The following is a 19,735-nucleotide window of genomic DNA, read 5'->3' as shown; positions in this document are numbered from 1 at the left end:
TAATTCTAGAGTATTAATTGCCCCATCAATCATCTCTCAGTTAAATTTCTCCCTATTTTACCCTCAGCCATCTTTCCACTCTCACATAAACACCATTTAATGAGGGATACCATAGTCTTTCTTTTTAAACCTTAATATATGCTAAACAATATAGAATTACAATTATTTTAGGACGGAGGTAGTAGTAAGATAGGATTCCTACGTCAACTAGACGAGATTTCCACGCTCCACTTTCCAACCAAGTCCAGTCTCACTCACAGTCCCGACTATGCTACCGTTCAAATTCAACTACTACAAGGACACGACCAACGAAGCCTAGTCTTATGGTGCACACGCGGAAATTCAGAAAACGGGGGTAGCACGAGGGTGCAAGGAAGGACCGAGCGTTTGACGCGAACAAGAGCTGGACGAGATGGAAATAACTGTCCAAAAACTTGCTACAAAATCTAAACAAAATTACAGGCGAAAGAAACATTAACAACTACTCCTGAATACTTACTAGTAATACTTACTACTAGCAGGGGATTACTCTTTGTAAGTGTCCGCCTGTCAGGGGATTACGTCTTCCCCTAGCAAGGGAAGATTACCCCCAATGTCATAACGAGTTCCAACTTACAACGTGACCACAACCGAACTGTCTCCCAGATATACCAGTTAATTAGGTCGTAATTGTGTAATGTAGTAGGGGAGTTAACAGCTCCCCTGGCAAGGAATTAAACCCCATGAAATCATTTCTGGTTTCTTCCCTAGCCTACATTTACTGCTAAATTAGCACCAAAACAATGTTGGCAAGGAATTCAAGTTTGCTACGCTTGGTTCCTGTGGGAGGGGATTGAAACAGTGGATAATCTCCTGTAACATACACGACTGTCAGCATTGCCGAATGTGCTCAAATATCAAGGTGTTCTAGGTTGACCATGCTTGCAGCATTTTGGATCAGTTGCTTCCTGACATCAACCTGAAATAAAATAAAAAGTTCTGATGCTAAAGCGAGAATATAATATGTTAATCGTTTTTTAGAATTTAGTAAACTTAGCTGCTTACCCGGGTACCCATAAGAGATGAGAACACAACGTTGGCCTCAGCAGCATCTTCAACCTTTAGCTGCTTCAACATCCTCCTCTCAGGGTCCATTGTTGTCTCCCATAATTGTGCCGGCATCATCTCACCAAGACCTATTTAGCCACAAGAGAAAAGGATGCAAGGCAAAATGTCTACCACTGAGATAACAGAAACGGATGAATCTTTGGATATGTAACATAAAAAAGGTGTATAGTATACAAGATTGCACAAAGCATATTTAGTAACAATTTCATGTGCATGTATGCATGCATGGTACAAAGACTGTGCACTAATAACGTTTTGTTATGAACTTAAAAGTCAGCATTTGAGCATAAGAGTAAATGTAGCAGTATATGCATGTTTTTTGGCTCAAGTGTACAGTTCAATTACACGTCATATAGAGCGCCATAAAGAGAGTTTGGTAGATGAGAAAGGGGCACATTGCATGCGATACGGTGCTGGAAGGAACTGGGGGGAAGATTAGAACGGTAGAAGTGGAGATCAGGCAGAGTACATGAACAAGGAGCTCTCAACAGTAATGGCATTTGTGCATTCTCTAGAAACGTTTGTGCACAAAGGTGTGTGCATAGGGTAGAGGGTGGAATTAAAGTTGACTTGGTTGACTGGAGCTGGAGGTAGGAAAGATTAATGTAAACATTAACAAAGTGTTATGAATACTGATCAAATATGGATAATGTGTTAAGTTGGGAAATCACAGAAAATAGATTAGATAATCACATTGAAAACTTATCAGTTCATAATTGTCAGAAAAATCTACAGTGTAGCTATTTCTACCTAAGCACGGTGATGTATTGTCACCTAGCAAATGGTCTTATAGGTAGACGAGTTCTTCACTAGATGATTCAAAAGAACAAAAGATAAACTTGGTACAATATCGTCAATTGAGATGGCTCAGCACAATAGCATATAAAACCGCATCAACAAAATAATATTGGGGATAACAAATAGCCAAATGTACTGAGAAATGACTGTGATGTGTTGACAGATTTTCTCAAAGCTCATTGCACTCATTAGTTGATTGGTTCAAATGTTTGTACCTTTAAACCTTTGGATATGATAAGAAGCATTTGTTGGGAAGGTGTTAACTAGCTCCTTAAGGTCAGCATCATCATAGCAGTAGTGCGCTTGTTTCCCACGTTCAACCTAACACCAAAAGATAAAGATCAACTACAAACTTAAGACCAGCTCTTCCGTCAAAATTTGAAGGACTAGTGTTGCATCCACAATCAAACCTTGTAAAGAGGAGGCACACCAACATAAATGCAACCTTCATCGAATAGTGCTTTCTGCATAGACAGTAGTGTTAGAACGGAAAACGTGCCTTTTGTGGTTCATAGTATCAGCATCTGCCATCATAATATGGTATGGAGAGTTGCCATTTAAAACACATAGCATACTCTTCTAAAAAAATGTTAACATGATAAGGCTCAAAACTAACCTCATCCAGACTGAGATTATCATAAACAGCTAAACTCCCACCCACTGAAACTGATCTTATGCAAACTACAACCCTATCCATTGTCAAGCCTTAGTTGTACAAGAGTCAAAATACACAGGCAAAACCAGAGAACAATTTATTTGAAGTTGCAACACCTAGGATGGCCCCTAACAGATCAGCCATAACTCCAGTTTGATCAGTATCAGAAAGAGGGTAGAAGTACCTGATATCTAAAGAAGAAAGTAAGGAGAAGAGTCCGGATATGTGCACCATCTACATCAGCATCAGTGAGTATGACTATCTTATGATATCGAAGAGCTTCCTTGTTAAAATCCTCGCCCTGAAAGAAAATATTAGAGAAGAAAACAATAACAGTAGAAGTTTAGATCAAAACAGTATGCACCTTTACTCCTAATCCAAGAGCGACAATTAGATTTTGGATCTCTTCGTTTCTGTACAAGGCTGCCTCGTCTCTCCTTTCAATGTTAAGAATTTTGCCTCTTAGAGGCAAAATAGCCTGCATCCATTTTCGAAGGTATACTTAGATCTAAGTGAATGACAAAACATGGTGTGCAAGTCCAAACATGCTTAATATAGAACAATAGATTATGACTCCTTATGAGATCTCATCTCACATTCCACAATAAAGGTGTCTACGTAACAAAAAATGGACACGCTGCTCTTGACAATTATGCGCCAACTTGTGCTGGTCCTGCTCGACAGTTGCAGAGTGTTTACTGATATTCTTTGTAGCTTAATTTATGTGCCAACACCAGCCGGATAATTACGTTTGCTGAGATTGTTGGCAAGTTAACAAACTGAAATTGTACATAGTATTCTGCAGTTTAGAACTACATGGCAGCAGCTTTGAAAGAAGAAGAATTTTTGGAATACTGATTTACTTATTCTCGAACAGGAAGGAATACTGATTTTGATGGACTAATAAGAGAGCATCCATTTGACAAAAACATAGATACTCTATTTGGCCAAGCTCCAATATGGGCCAGGGCCTGGGCCAGGGTTCCCCAGCCAAATGAATAATGAACTTTGGAGAAGCTCAAATTCAAGCAGGCCAAGTCCCAAATATTTGTGGAGTCTAGTTTCTCCTTAAACCAGCTACTAGAGCTAACTGGTGCCAGAGGCTCAGCTAAACATGGCCTTAGCAACTAAGGCTGTGTTCGGGAGGGCAAGTTCCCAACCTTGCCTCCCAACACGGAAAACAAAGCACGCGATTATAGTGAGATTAATTAAGTATTAGCCTAAAAAAATTGAAAAATGGATTAATATGATTTTTTTGAAGCAACTTTCATATATAAAACTTTTTGCAAAAAATATACCGTTTAGCAGTTTGAAAACCGTGCACGCGGAAAACGAGGGAAGTGAGTTGGGAAAGAGGGGAAAAGAACACAACAGACAGGCATCCATGTTGGACCTAGAAATGGATTGCTTTATATACAAAAGAATGACAGGAGGGCGAGGGCACTCGTGCTCTTCCTAGTTTCATGTACATTATATTAGAAAAGAAAAGAACACACAAAGATTGGCTTACAACCAGACAGATTTCAATTATGTAAACAGACAAATTGAAGCAATATGTTCTCCGTTTTTAAGAATTTTCATGGTCTTCTTAATAACACGTTGTCCATTCCAACACTAAGCATAACTACTTATGAACAAAAGGATGAACTAACCATCTCAAAAAAAAAAAAGGGGATGAACTAACTTAGGTATATCTATCCTTGATGGTACGACAAGTAGAAGACATGGTCTAACATTTTTAGAGTTCTAAAGCATAAATTGATGCAATGGAAGTTTTTTTTAAGAAAAATACATATATTCAAGGAAACTTTGAAAGGGTGAACAAAAACCGCCAATAGATGGAACAATGATCAACACATCAGCTGATCAGGAATACTAACAGCTATGCAAAATAGAATTAGTCAAATCAAACTTCTTCCTTTAGAGAAGGTAAAACGACAGTAGATAGCTATAAACATCTACTCTTGGCTGTATATCATGAATATTGCAATTCTTCTGGTGTAGAATCATTGAATGCACATTAGCGTGACTAGACTGGCAAAAAAAATGGTATACCTGAAATTTCCTATCACGTCCTTGTTTTGCACTACCCCCAGCTGAATCACCTTCAACTATGAAGATTTCTGAATTCATGTGTCATAAGCAAAGGTCAAAGTTTAGAAAAAGTAGAATACGCATAAACCATAGTTTAAACAAAAATATACACTACATTTGTCAGGCATATATTTAAAAGAAGAGTTGAAGACCAGGGAGAAGTCAAATCAGAAGGGCCAACCAAAATGGTATCAATAAGATTTGAACTTGAGCCACTTATGATGCAAGGGTTTCATGGTACAAGCAGCAACGCACCAGATTCTTCAGGATCACTAGATGCACAGTCAGCTAATTTCCCAGGAAGTGAAGAAGATTTCAATACACTTTTTGTCCTCACTAACTCTCTAGCTCGCTTAGCTGCCAATGCAGCCTGCAAGAGAAACATATGCCATGCATTGAATTAGAATTACAGTTTTTGAACTCCTGGGAAGGGCTTTTTCATCCACTGAGAATAGAATAGGAAATGTCCTTTCCTACACTGTCAATCAGATTCTTGTCAAAGTGCATATGGCAGACTGTATCTTAAGGAAGCAGGATAAACCATTTAAGTTATCGTTTATAACAGATTATGTACCTTGAGAGCATTAAGGGACTTTGACAGAATCGAATCTAAAACATCTGGATGTAACTCTAAGTACTCAGTTAAATTTTCTTGAACAGATTGTTCAACTATTCTTCGGACTTCTGGATTTCCCAACCTCGTCTGTGAAAAGAGAAAAGAAACAAGATTTAGCCAATCATCAGCACTTAAAAGACAAAAGTTATCGAATCATTCTTCTGGCACATTTGTCTGTATCAGGAGCAAGCTGTTACCTTTGTTTGCCCTTCAAACTCTGGATTAGGGACCTTCACTGCAATAATGCAGGTCATTCCCTCTCTTACATGCTCCCCACTCAAGCTAATATCTTTATCCTATAAAAAGCATTATATGTTAAGATAAATCCCACTAAAAAAATTACCAATACAGTTAATTAAAAATACCATTTGATCAGATGAATAAGTATGCTAAAAACATAGTAATAAATAGAATTTTCCAAAATATAGGATCCAAATTCCTTACTTTAAACGTTTCAACATTGTGGTCTTTTAGTGGGAAGGACAGAACAAAATTAATATGTAACTTATCACCTTAAGAGTCTTCGACTTCTTTGCGAAGTTATTGATTGTTCTTGTCAATGAAGTCTTCAGCCCATCAATATGAGTACCACCATCAATAGTACGGATACTGTTAGCATATCCTAGCACCATATCAGAGTATGAATCAGAGCACCTGTAAATAGCAAACATTTTCTGTTTCAGAATAAGGCACAAAACTTCTATCTAGCTGCTATTCAGTAAGACCTAGAAGGAGGAAATGAAGAGATAGTGAAAAAGGAACAGAACATAACAACATCACATGACCTTTGAATCTGGACTGTGGGCCATCATTTATGAAATTTACAAAGTTTCTTGACTTCTTGTATGGTTATGACTAAAGGTACTGCAGAGGCAGAAATCATTTGTAAAATGATCAATACCATTTAATTCCCTTTGCCAACTGATGGATAAAATTTCAACAGTTTGAACAGTGTGAAACTTCCACACATAATAATTCGAAGGGCGTCAATTAACTTATAAAGTACATATTGATTTTGATCACAAAAAAGGACTATTTATGTACCACTGCATTTATAGCCCTTCAATACTTTGAAGTTATTCTAAGCACATTTACTTTTTTCAAAAGTTTAGGCTAATTTCTAAAAAATATAGCAATTCAGTAGTTTGTCATAAGCTGTGATTTTTTTTTATCATCCAGAAATTGACCATTTTGATGCTACCTAAGATCATTCATTTTAGAACATGTAGTGGTACTTTGGTAGAAAACACAATCAAAAACTTTGAAATCAAGGATCTGATTTATAAAATAGACAAGACAGCCAACAAAAGTATCAACATGTTCAACCAAATCAAGATAAACCGCCACTACCAGCTAGCAGATGACCAAACAGACCATGGAGGACATGATATTAGGACTTTTTATTTCTTTTTCTTTCAAAAATTCAAGCCAAGGAAGTACATTTTACCATTGAAGGGAAACATCCACTGTTATTCCATCCATTTCTTTTCTGAATGCGATTGGATCATGAAGGGATTTCTAGGAAAGAAAACATGACCAAGCAAAGTATTAGGGTTGCTGCTGGATAACATTATAAATGCATCATGTATTGCTATGTGCAGAAGTAGGACTCATCACGCATATAGTCATATCTGGTGGCATATTAATAATAGTATTCGTTACATTATTACTCTAAAATTTAAGGTAGATTAATGTAAGTTTCTTCAAAGGAATAATAAAGAAATTCACATGACAGGAAAATATAACCAAAATAAATATAGATCCTTCAACATTTTAAAATATCGTAAACATAAGGCAAGTGTAGATTCAGCCTATAAGCATACTGTCTAATTCAACTCTGTGAATTTTGTCCAAAGAATAAAGCAAACATAGCATATATTTCTTCATTTCATTACTGTATTAGCATCAGTATGACAGGAGTTGGTTAGGTATGCAAGTTTGCTCACTTGTGTGCCCATTAACCCACATGGTCACACCATTCAACTAAAAGTGTTTTTTATATTGCATATAAAATTATAAACCAAATAGAATAGCATGGACGGGTACCCGACTACCCGTGGGTCAATCCACTTGCATCCTTAGCGTTGATTGGTTTATGTAAAATTTTAGCTCGGATCCAAGGATTACCATCAGTAAATGTTAACTACAATGTGTATTTCTCTTTTTAGTTGGTTGTCGAAACAAAGATAGAAAGAAGTAAAGCTAGCCCTGATATTTTTAATGAGTCATTTGAAAGGATCAAATAAGTCAGTTCGTAACAACAGGTACTACTATGTTAGGAGCCATTCAAGTAGCAGATATGAACCATTTTCTATGTTGAAAAAGTGCCGAAATGGAGCTGCATGAACATGTTTCCAATGGTACAGGTCAAACCTTGTCAGTATTCAACCATTTAACATACTCAACCAGACCACCAGCATAACAGTATTCATTGTGTTGAACCTGTAAGTCATCTTCTTCCTTTGTCAATGCTATTGTCAGCTGGCATTGAGAGAATAATATGAAATTAGACATTGGCCTACTTTAAGAATATCAAATATTACTGGTGAGGTAAGTTGTGCATACAAATTAACATTAAAAAAGAGGCATAAGGATGTTCAAACAAAACTGCCAAAGTGGCAACTTTCCAGAATTTTGAATGAACATATAGGGATTTCACGGAGGAAAAAGTTCCAAGTAAAACTTGACCTAAGTTAAAGGTGACCGTAACAGCACCAATAAATGAATGTGACAATTCAGGTTTCCATCATAGCATTTTTTTCAAGTACATTGATTCCTAAACTTGGTTTTGTTACTTTTATCATCAATATCTATGGGTGCTCTCCACAAATATAAACGATCATAGCTGTTGTGGACTCCCATATTACATATATCAGATAAATAAGCGTTGGCATTAAATTAGAGTACATGGAGAGAAGAACAAACTATATATAACATGATTTGTCTTGACTGTGAATAAGTATACAAAATGAATTGCATCCTCCAATGATGAAAAGATAATAACTTGTATGTTTTTTCTACTGATTGAAAAAAACAGGATTAAACATATTCCCATGGTGTGTCACTAGGAATCCTAGCTCCCAAGTGTGTGGCCTGGTTTTAAGCCATGGGTAGAGCAATGGTTAAAAGTAACTTCTTAGAATATCAAATAATCCAACAGAGCAATCATGATTCAAGCATTAGCTGACCGATAAACAAATAAAGGAAATAATGATTGTTCAATGATATCTTCGAGAACTAGCAACAGGAAATATAAAACAATACAATTTATACCTCAGGATTTAGAAAGGCAAGTTCCCGGATGCGACCAGCTATCGTATTGAAGTCAAAGTCCATTGTGGTGGTAAAAACTACATCAAGAACAATAATTACACATTGGGGAACATAAGTAGTAATGGTACAGCTAAAAAAATATGTAAAGACAGAAGCATACTATGTTTATCAGGCCAAAATCTGATCCGTGTGCCTTGACGAGAACTTGATTCATCAGACAATGTCCTACTAGTTAGCGTCGTGATAGCTTTTCCACGTGAGTAATTTTGTCGGTATTCTTTTCCATCACGCCAAACAGTAACTTCTAGTGCCTGTCATTATAATATCACGACAAAACAAATTATCAATGTAAGCTCATGAGTAATATGTATTGTTTTTGTCTTGAGACTGGAAGGTTGGAAGGTTCTTAAACTTAGTGCAGAGTAGCCAGTATACGTAAAGATAAAGCCACATGACCAGATTTGTATTTTAAACCAAAACCTGACAAAAATGACTTGGTGTAGAGACTAGAAAGAGTTTTTCTGTCTGAATCATGATTGTTGAACTTTTATCAAGAGATGCTTTCATTTTCTTAAGAAATCTTAGAATAATAAGTAAATAAAGGTGAAAGCAAGAACCTCTGACAAAGCATTAACAACTGATAGGCCAACACCATGCAGCCCTCCAGAAACAGTGTAGCCACTCTTTGAACCTCCAAATTTGCCACCAGCGTGCATTAACTGCATGGTTAAAAAATTAGATTAATTGGCATCCAACATGTTGAACACTGGGTATGCCAAATGGATAAACAATGTCGCACATATTTGTTTTTTAGAAGGTAATGAATTAACAGGTCTGCACAGAAAATGAACATCACAACACATGTATTGAAGTCTGGATATGCACATAGCAACAGCACACAAACAGGCCTTAGGATTAAGGTGTGGACTCTGACACCTAAATATAACCATGAGATAGCATGTCATATTTCATGCTCCCTCCCTAGAAAATGAAATGCCCCATGGGTTTACTTATTTGGGAAAAAGACGGTTGAAAAATAGAAAAAAATAATACAGTTGATTGAATCTAAAAGGAGTATAACAAAAAAGAAATTAACAGTACCGTTAAGACGGTTTCCACGCAAGATTTCTTCGTCTGAGGGTGTATATCTGTAGGGATCTGCAGTATGCGTAGGTTTAAACAGTAATTAAATAAACAATTGACAGATGATCCACAAAGAGTTACAAGTGAAAGATGCTGCAAGTAAATAGTCAAAAAGTGTGATAAGCAAATTATAAAAACTTCCAGGAAGCAAATGTAAAACTACAAAATTTCAAACAAACGATGACATTAATAGTCTAGCATAGTTATTCAATCAACAAACTATGCAAAATGGACTCGAACTGCATAGTATCAAGAAACATGTTCTGCTTCCCACCAAGTCATCCCTCCATCCACAAATATAAGGGATTCTGTATCTTTGTTTACGTATCTGGACAAGTATTTGTCCAGATATATAGCCAAAATCCCTTATATTTGTGAACGGAGGGAGTACTTGGTACATCAGAATGTGTTAGCAGCATAAATTTAACCTTTCGTGTAACTATGATATATAGTAATGTAGGAAAGCTTCCTCCATGTTTGTTCACTTCTTCTTAATGTGGGATTACTCAATACAACAGTAACTAAATACTGTAGCTGAAACATGAGTGTTCATCATTAACACAAGGTCGTCAAAATTTCCCCAAAAAATGCATTGGCCATACAGGAAGTACATCTTGATAAGGTTTTAGGAACTACATACCCCACGACCATTGTCTGTTACACTAACTGAATTGTCGCCATGAAGGATAACATCAACCTTAGTGGCGTAGCCTGCTTGAGCTTCATCCACAGCATTATCCAATATTTCATAAACCTGTGATACACCATTCAGACGAATGATCAGAAAAGAACAATATGGAATACTTTGTACCACAGAAAAAAAACAGTAGCCTAATCTGCATTCAATATACCAGATGATGCAACCCTCGTGATCCTGTGCTTCCAATGTACATACCAGGCCTTGTGCGAACTCCATCCAATGCTTCTAAGACCTACAAAATTAGCAGTTCAGCATGCAACCAAAATAAAGCTAAAAAGTACAGCTTGTGTTTGAAAAGATGATGGTGTCAGATAGGAGAAATCTTGAACAAAGCTGTGAAGGTATACAATGTTATATTTATTTGCTTTCAAAAAAGATAATTGAATTTTAATACTAAGCTGAGTTCATAAGTCCAATGACTACGCTGTTGAGCTAATGACTCATTTATTGTTGGCTTCTGACGTCTGGATACAGTGTATAATAAAGTCCTTTGGAAAATGAATTAGATGTAAAGAGCATTTTCTAGACAAATTTTCAAGGACATAAATACTAACTTTAGGTTGTAACAAACTTAAACAGTAACAATCTTATCCCCTCTTACGCTCCATGAACCACCATCGAAGTATGGAATCCACAGTATGTGACCATGGAAGTATGGAGTCCACAATATGTGCTAAAGAAGATAGAACATTTGCATGGCATATAAAATTGTATATATTGCATGTTATTTGGGTAAACAGCTCACAAAGTCAGATAATCTAGTATCATAAGAGTTAAATATCAACAAAATAAGAATACTCCATGAGAAAAAAAAACAGCTAATCGTCATGTTAACAGAAATCGTAAGATGAGGAAATCTTCCCCTTAAACAATGAGCATGACGATTTAAGGGGGAAGAGCTTACGATTTCTGTATGTTTAAGGGGAAGATTTCCTCATCTATGTGTTAACAGTATGTTTAAGGGGAAGATTTCCTCATCTATGTGTTTATTTGCTATAATAAACACATAGATGAGGAAATCTTCCCCTTAAACAATGAGCATTTGATTGCACCAGATTGATTTGTAAAAATAAACTACATGTTGAATTAAAAAAAGTTATGAAAAAAATGCATATGTTTGCAAGGCTAATTGGACAATAAATTTAACTACCACTTACATATAACTACAGAATGAGACGGATGCTTGCACTAGCAAGTCCTTGCCTCCTTCCCACCCAATCTCATCTCTTTGTATGCTATGTACATCCATTTAAAATCCCGGGAAAATACACTGATTCGTTGGCCCCCTAAATATCAACCTTAGCTCTTAGCCACAGAAGCCCCCATCGTGCAAGAGAAGCGCACGAGAGCGAATCACCTGGACGTTCGCAGCGGTGTACTCCCCGGCCACCCGCTTCTCCTGCATCGCCTCGGAAGCCGCCGTGGATGCCATGAAAGCCCTCACCGCGACCCCATTCCGCCGCAGAGGAGCACCCGCCGCAGCAGCCGCAACCGCAACCCTAGAGAGAGAGAAAACCCCAACGTTACCAAAATTAACAGCCCAGAATAATACCCCCATTGAAGAGAGAGAACCCCCCAACCCGAAAGGCGCGCACGTCTGGATTCCCTTACCTGGGCCTGACGAGGAGGCGGGCGGAGGAGGAGGCGGGGAGCGGGAGGAGGCGGGAGGGCCGACCGGCGGCGGTGGAGAGGAGGCGGCGGAGGAGGAGGCGCAGGTGGCGCGGTGGCGGCGACGGCCGGAGGAGGGGCCCCATCGGCGGCGGGCGGCGCGCTTCGACGTGCGTGCGTGCGTGGCCGGCCTCTCGCTGCCGCTCGCTTTTGCTGCCGCTGTTGTGGTGAGGGTGAAACGGGAGGGGGAGGGGAGGGGACGCTGGGGTTTAGGCGTAGCCGCGTCGCGGAGGCAGGCAAAGAGTGGATGAGGCGAGGAGGTCGAGGGTTTTAGACGAGCGGGCCGGGCTTCCGGGCTTCCGTCGGGGCGGGCAGTGCGGGGAAATTGGAAAAAAGTCCACATGGACTCCCTCCAATATACGCCGTGTTTATTCCAAAGTTGTTCCTCAAACCTCCAACTTTTCCATCACATCAAAACTTTCCTACACACACAAACTTCCAACTTTTCCATCACATCATTCTAATTTCAACCTAACTTCCAATTTTGGTGTGAACTAAACACAGCCATAGTCAAATCTGATTTATAAGAAGGACCTGACTACACAACTAGTGGTAGCTGGTTTGTCTAAACCAGCTACCACTCCATATATGATGGACACTATCCAACTATACTTCAAATATAATTTTCTCTAAAACTGCTCATCCGATCTACGATCTGATTACACCGTTGTGTTCGTAACAATTAAATCTTTATAACAAGATATCACATGATTATATTTTGATGAAAAAATATAAATTAATTTTATAATATATCTAAATTACTTTTAGATTTCACTAAGTTACTTCTTAGACATATAAAAGTAATTCAATAAAGCCTAAAAGTAATTTACATATACTATAGAAGTAACTTAAAACAAAAAGAAAGTAACTTCTATAATATACATTAATTACTTTAAAACTTTATTGAATTTACTTTTATATGTTTAAGAAGTAACTTAATGAAATCTAGAAGTAATTTAGATATATTATAAAAGTAATTTGTGTTTTTTATCAAAATATAATTATGTGATATCTTGTTGTAAAGATTTAATTGTTATGAACACAACGGTGTAATCGGATCATAGATCGGATGAGTAGTTTAAAAGAAAATTGTATTTGAAGCATAGATGGTAGGAATATTTTTTCTACTTGCTTGATCAATTAGTACTATAGTAAAGTAAGATTCTTCAATACGCATATGACAATGGCTGATTGTATCTGGACAATGGCTAGCGTTGCTCGTTATGACTAAATCGAGAGCGCTCTCGATTTAGATTTTACGTTATAAGAAGTATCTCTCAACCTAAAACCGGATATAATATCTCTTCCAACTATTAAAACTGCGCAAATAAACTTCCTTGACTGCTTTGAAGGTGGTTTTCGCTGTCGTGGCGTCCACGTAGCATTCCAATCACCACATAAATTAAAAAATAGACGCACCTGAAAATGGTCTAAAGAAGCCCATTATTGCTTATTATTGTAGGCCTGTTAAAGACTGAAAAAATGTTTGTGCACCTCTTGTCAGGTAAATCAGCGGTAAATAGTTTGTTCGGGGGTTTGTGATGGCATACCATTTTGGTTGTAGGTTAAACCACATCTGTGAAGAGACATCTCACTCGAGAGCCTAAAAAGAAATATGGCCATATGGGTGTATTATATAATTATGGCGCTTATGTTTTTTTTTCCATGCTATTTTCTAAATTTACTCCTGAATTGATGTGCAAGTTGTTGAAGGGCCAATTTGCCTAGTACCATCACAAAAATCACGGAGTTGGAAAATACCATCGTATGTGTCATTGACATGTGGGTCCAGGCCTCACATGTCATTATCACGTATGATTATATTTTGCAACTCACATACCTTTGCGATGGTACTTCCCAAATTTTCCCATTGTTATCTCAGCAACCATTGTCGTGGAAGTTCATCCATTAGATTTTACCACCAACATGTACAGACACATCTCAACGTGTGTCCTTTTCTATCATAAAGGCATCTGATTTCAAGATTCAGGATTTAGTATTGACCTACCAAATGAGGAGGTTAAAAAAAAAGAATTGCTACTCCATCTTATATTACTTTACTTAAACATCGTGGGATTGCTGAAGAATTAGTGTGCCACGTCAACAATGTTTTTGCAAAATGGTCCTCGAATTTCCAGTTAATTACGCGCCAGTCTCTGCTACCCCACCGTCCGATCTCACGTTGCGATTGATCTGGCCATACACGTGTCCCGCCATGGCGGCCCTTTCACACCCGTGGGATCGTCGAATCGCGAACAGACGATAGAGATTTCGCTAGCCCACACCAAACCATAGCCCTCTTGCTCGCTCGCTTGCAGCCTCTCACACGCGCCGCCTCTCCCTTCTCCTCCCCTCGCGTGCGCCGCCGCTGCCGGTGTAGCCCGCGCTCTTCAAGCCATCGTCGCCGCGTGGACGAGAGGGACGCGAGCCGCCACTGCCCTCTTCTCCCTTTTCATCCCGGCTATCCCCGCCAGGTCGACGAACTCTCTCTTCGATGGGTTCACATTACACTATTATAGGCGCTAACATGTGTGACAATAAAAAAAATAGGACCCACATACCAATGACTATAATAATAATGATATTATGGTAGAGGGTCATCACTCGTCTTCGACACCCGCAAGCAATGTCCATGCGAAATCACATCCTTGCTTACAAATCACCAACTACGTGCCAACCATAACGCGTCACACGGATTACAAAACTGTGAATATACACACCATCAGAACAAATGAAATCGAAGAAATTCCATGCGTGCGAACCAGGTAAACTTGGTTTTTTGACTCAAACCTATCATGCTTGCATGGATAGTGCAGGTTGTGGTTTGTGTGCTCACGCCAAACATTTACGGTTTTACCTGTCAATACGGTTCGGCTCATTGAATGTGTGTGCCCAATCGACCAACCGTATTTGGTGACATGAGCAAGTGGGAGCGACCAACTGAACGTGTCACCAGCTCGATCATGGGTAACCTCAATGTTAGGTTGCTGAATGAGCGATAGGGGTGGGCCTATGTGCAGATAGCTTTAGCTATATCTATCTCTACAATGGTTATGGCCTTGGATGAGAAATAAGCCGGGTCCCACTGGGTCCCATCAAAGAAGAAACATACCACCAATTCGCAAACATATGCTGATTGGCTCCATTAGATATCATTTTTTAATCTCTTAAGTTCAACTATAAGCTTAGAGCTGTTTTTAAGCATTTAATGCCTTATGTCCATGTCCACAATATATATAGCTGAAAAAAAGTCTTAAAGCTCACTCTTATGGTCACATTGTGGATGCCCTAACTTGTAACCTGCCCAGCGCATTTGATCATTTCCAAGGACGACTGGGGCCCAACCAAACGCACATGAGAGTAGGTACAATAGCAGACTATTAGCTCTGCTATTAGCCAGTTATAAACATATTCTAATAAGATAACGATAAGAGATAAGAGCAGCGGACTTTAAGGGCAAGTACTATGAGCCCTTTATCACTAATTCTAAGATGCCATGTAGACTCATATGATGATATGGAGGAGAGAAGAGAAGAGAGAGGAGAGCAGCCACCCCTCATGTAAGGGGCAACCTCCACACCAATTTCAAGAAATAAGAGAGAAAGAGAGAAGTTGATTGGTAGTAAATGTATTGGGTGTAGTGTAAGTAGATGCAATCTATTATATGTATTACCTCTAAATTAATGTGTAGATGATTTGGATAAAATTAGATGTGACCACTACCTCTATCATAAAACTTGCCCTAAATCTATTGCCAGCTGCAGCACAGATTCTAAGAACGCAATGTGTGTATGACAGGTGGGACCATATATTAATAGTATAGTAAGCAACTACTGTATGAATTGGCTATTAGATTGGTTATATGTAAATTAGAACTAGTAGTGGACTATACTATTAAACTTGCTCTAATAACTTGCATTCAAGACCCCAACGAAAAAATGGTAGCCAACAAACTGTTTTTTCCTTCCAAAATTTAGTGGCGTGTAGCATATAAATCTGCAAATATATAACTAGATTTTTTTGAGGAGCTTCTTATCAATGGTATCTATATATATCATGTAAAAACTTTATATTCAATTAATATATTTACCATTTCTTTTGCTAACATAGAGTAATCGAGGAAAAAAAAGCAGTGGCAGGCAAAATCAACTCCAAAAAAAACTTTGATGACCGCCGCGGGATTGATGGTGGCGCGAAGAGAGGAGATCGGCGAGGCAATGGCGGGTGATGGGGAGGAGAAGGACATGAAGGCGGTGGGAGAAGGAGGACACGACGGTGTTTGGTGAGGAGGAGGACAACGCGGAGGCGGTGGGGAGGAGGCGATGCAGCAGCGGTGAGTGCGAAGGAGGACGACGCGGAAGCAATGGGGAGGAGACAATGCAGCAGCGTTGGGTGGGAGGAGGAGAACGCGGCAGCGGTGGCAGGTCAGGGAGATTCAGCGGCGCGGGGAGTGGCAAGAAGGGGATCGAGAGCGGTAGTAGCGAGTAGCACGGGCGGAGTCTTCGCGCGGTGATGGGAGCGAAAATCACGGTGGAGAAAGGATGGAGTTGCTGTGCGAGGGTGAATCGCAGTGTACGGTAGGGATGAGAGCGATGCGGATGAGATGCAGATGGATGGTAGGATCAACATGTTGATTTAGCCTGTATAATTGCAAAGAGAACTCTTTTTTTATTAGTAAATATTTAAATGGTTATTTAGTAATTAATTATCATTCTTAGGCATCAGCGGAGCCATATGCACATATGCATGTGGTCAGAGGAGTAGGTGACAGTAGCAGCAGCAGCGTACAGTAACATTAACGAACATGCTTAAGGGCAACTCTAAGAGAGTAAGCAGCCATCTACTTACATTTTCATATCATTAAAGGTGATATAAAAATTAATCCGGTTGTGTTTAGGCACTTGATCAATTTTTTTTAAGTATACTGACACACATTTAAAGTATTAAATGTAAACTAATAACAAAATAAATTATAGATTCCGCCTGTAAACTACGAGACGAATTTATTACACCTAATTAATCAGTCATTAGCAAATGTTTACTGTAGCATCACATTGTCAAATCATGACGTAATTAGGCTCAAAAAATTCATCCCGTGTGTAATTGGTTTTTTCGTCCACATTTCGATGTGATGTTTTTAGAAAAAAAAATAATCTAAACACGGCCCTAGTCATTATTTTTTTCTCAATGTGGGCCAAGCCTTGGTTCTCTCTCCTAGGCTATCTACCAACCACTTATGCTCTTTCGATGTGGGCCCACCTTAATTATCTCTCACCAAATCTTTTAACCAATCACAGCTTCCATCGCAGGTACATTGTGTCCAGGCACCCGTCCGAAGCTGTCATCAATTTAGAGCGAGTACGATAGCAAGGCTACAAGTCAGCTGCGAGTTCACGTGGAGAATATAATAGAAGATAGAGAAGGGAAGCAAAGTACAAATTTATAGCCAGCTATAGTATACACTATAATATATTGTGTGTATAAAAGATGGGACTATATATTAGTGATGTAGTATATATTTATAGGCAACTATTATGTGAATGAGCTATTAGATTAGCTATAGATAAATTAAAGATAATAGCTAGCTATACAATTAAACTTGCTTTTAGTCGACCGCTTCTCTCTCCACTCCCTCTTCCTTCCAGCAATGAAAAAGAGCTGATATTAGCAGCTAATAGTAGGTATAATTTCCTTATTACACTTGCCCTGCTTAACCAAAATTAGCAAACCAAAGTGACATACTAACTCTTAGTGCCATCATTTTTTTTCTTTGCATGATAGTACAAGCACTATAATTTCGTGTACTGTTTTTCCTCAACCTAAATTAGAACATGCCGTTTGTCAATTTTACTCGAGTTTATGGTAAGTGATATACGGATTTATACAAATATATGTGTACTTCTATTTGTTGTTAGCTCTGTCCAGGCTCAAGAAAAAATTTGGATCCGCCGCTGAGGTTGTTCTATTTTAAGACAGAAAGTATTAATGCAGATGATAAACAGTACTGCGTACCAGGGGTACTGCGTTCAATCAATAATTGAAGGATCAGATCGTGTGCTACCGTAAATCTAGGCCTTGTTTAGATCCGCAGGGATAATAATTAGCCCTCCGAAATCTTGTCATTTAGGAGTATTTAATAAAGTCTATGTAAAAACTATTTGCAGAACCCTTGGGCTAATTCACAAGGCGAATGTAGCAAGGTGTATTAATCTACGATTAGCGGATGATTACTGTAGTATCAATGAAGTGAATCATAGATTAATTAGGTTTATTAGATTCATCAAGCAAATTAGACTAGAGGTTATGAAATGAGTTTTGTCAGTAATCTACGTTTAATACTACTAAATAGCAATATTTTGGAGAGCTAATTATTAGAGCATCACCAACGGTCTACCTATATGATTCCCAAAACTAATTTTGAGCGATTTTAGTCCAAAAATCAGCTCCAACAGATCCCCTACTCTCCTACCCGAGTTTTGGAGTTCCCTTCCCCCGGTTCCTCACTCCGTTTATATGCGGGCGCGAAAGTCGCTCCCAATCCGCAATCCCGCCTCTCTCCTTCGTTCCCGCGCGTGGGAGATAGCGATCTTTCTGCGCGTGAAAGAAAAAAACGGAATTTTCTCTTGGTAGTTTTACAGAAGGGCCCACTTTTAAGTTTGGGGGGATTGAATTTAGGCTATCCGTTGGAGGGAGGAATTTTTTCACTTCCTATTTTCAGTTTAGGAAACCCAAAAACAAATTTTTAGGAGAAAATTATAGATAATCTGTTGATGATGCTATTAGCCCTCTGGATGCAAACAAGACCATGGTACAATACTAAAACAGTACACTACATTAGTCTGACCCTGTAGCTACAGTACGGTACTGTTTATGCATACATTCACAGAAGATCAGATCCTGTGCATAAGAGGTACTCCCTGCGTCACATAAAAAATTAATCTAGTAACACATTCTAGTACTACGAATCTGGACATACCTCTGTTTAGATTTACTCCCTCCGTTTTAAAAAACACTACGAATCTGGACATACCTCTGTTTAGATTTACTCCATCCGTTCCAAAATATAGTGCATACCTACTTTTTAAAGTGGTTTCATAATATAAGGTGTGCATGCATGCATGTAATTAATTAGCACATTCTTTCCCCTAAATATTATTATTTTAAATCCTATACTCACATGATCATTAATTCTATTGGTTGCATGTATTGTATTAATTGCGATGATTCATGACAACGATGAGATATTAATTATTTATTGGTTTTTAGATTAAGAGTGGTTGTGGCTTATATTTTGAAATGGATGAAGTAGTGTACTAGGAAATGGTATATCCCGGTCGTAGCTCTTATATATATATATATATATATGTATATATATATATATATATATATATATATATATCGCTATATATATATATATAGTAGATATATAATATATATATATAGATATATATATAGATATTATATCTATATATAATATATAATATAGATATATTATATATATATATATATATATATATATATAATATATATATATATATATAATATATATATATGTGTGGAGGGTAGTAGTAAAAATTTAGGCAACCGTGAACCGTTCCCGACTTTTCCGTTGCGCGAGACGATGCAAAGGAGAACACGGCAGCTAGCAGCATCTCAACAAAAAGAAGGAAAAAACGCGCGG

At 38.2% G+C, this 19,735-nt stretch overlaps 1 protein-coding gene across 1 annotated transcript; it reads right to left on the bottom strand.

Annotated features, from left to right (window-relative positions):
- Positions 1-620: 620 nt before the first annotated feature.
- On the bottom strand, positions 621-12,236 carry LOC127783990 (DNA gyrase subunit B, chloroplastic/mitochondrial). Its single transcript, XM_052311159.1, has 21 exons — positions 11,998-12,236; positions 11,744-11,885; positions 10,538-10,618; positions 10,327-10,440; positions 9,645-9,701; positions 9,161-9,262; positions 8,704-8,854; positions 8,544-8,620; positions 7,644-7,751; positions 6,718-6,788; positions 5,783-5,924; positions 5,468-5,566; positions 5,229-5,357; positions 4,910-5,024; positions 4,616-4,683; positions 2,925-3,038; positions 2,745-2,861; positions 2,316-2,369; positions 2,121-2,226; positions 1,045-1,175; positions 621-958 (listed from the first exon to the last, which is right to left on the bottom strand). Exons 1-21 carry the CDS (start codon positions 12,138-12,140, stop codon positions 890-892), a joined length of 2,190 nt encoding a protein of 729 aa, XP_052167119.1. The 5' UTR covers positions 12,141-12,236; the 3' UTR covers positions 621-889.
- Between the last annotated feature and the right edge of the window lie 7,499 nt (positions 12,237-19,735).

This window comes from Oryza glaberrima, chromosome 1 (assembly GCF_000147395.1).
Source record: "Oryza glaberrima chromosome 1, OglaRS2, whole genome shotgun sequence".
NCBI lineage: Eukaryota > Viridiplantae > Streptophyta > Magnoliopsida > Poales > Poaceae > Oryza > Oryza glaberrima.
This window is presented reverse-complemented; position numbering and strand designations above follow the sequence as displayed.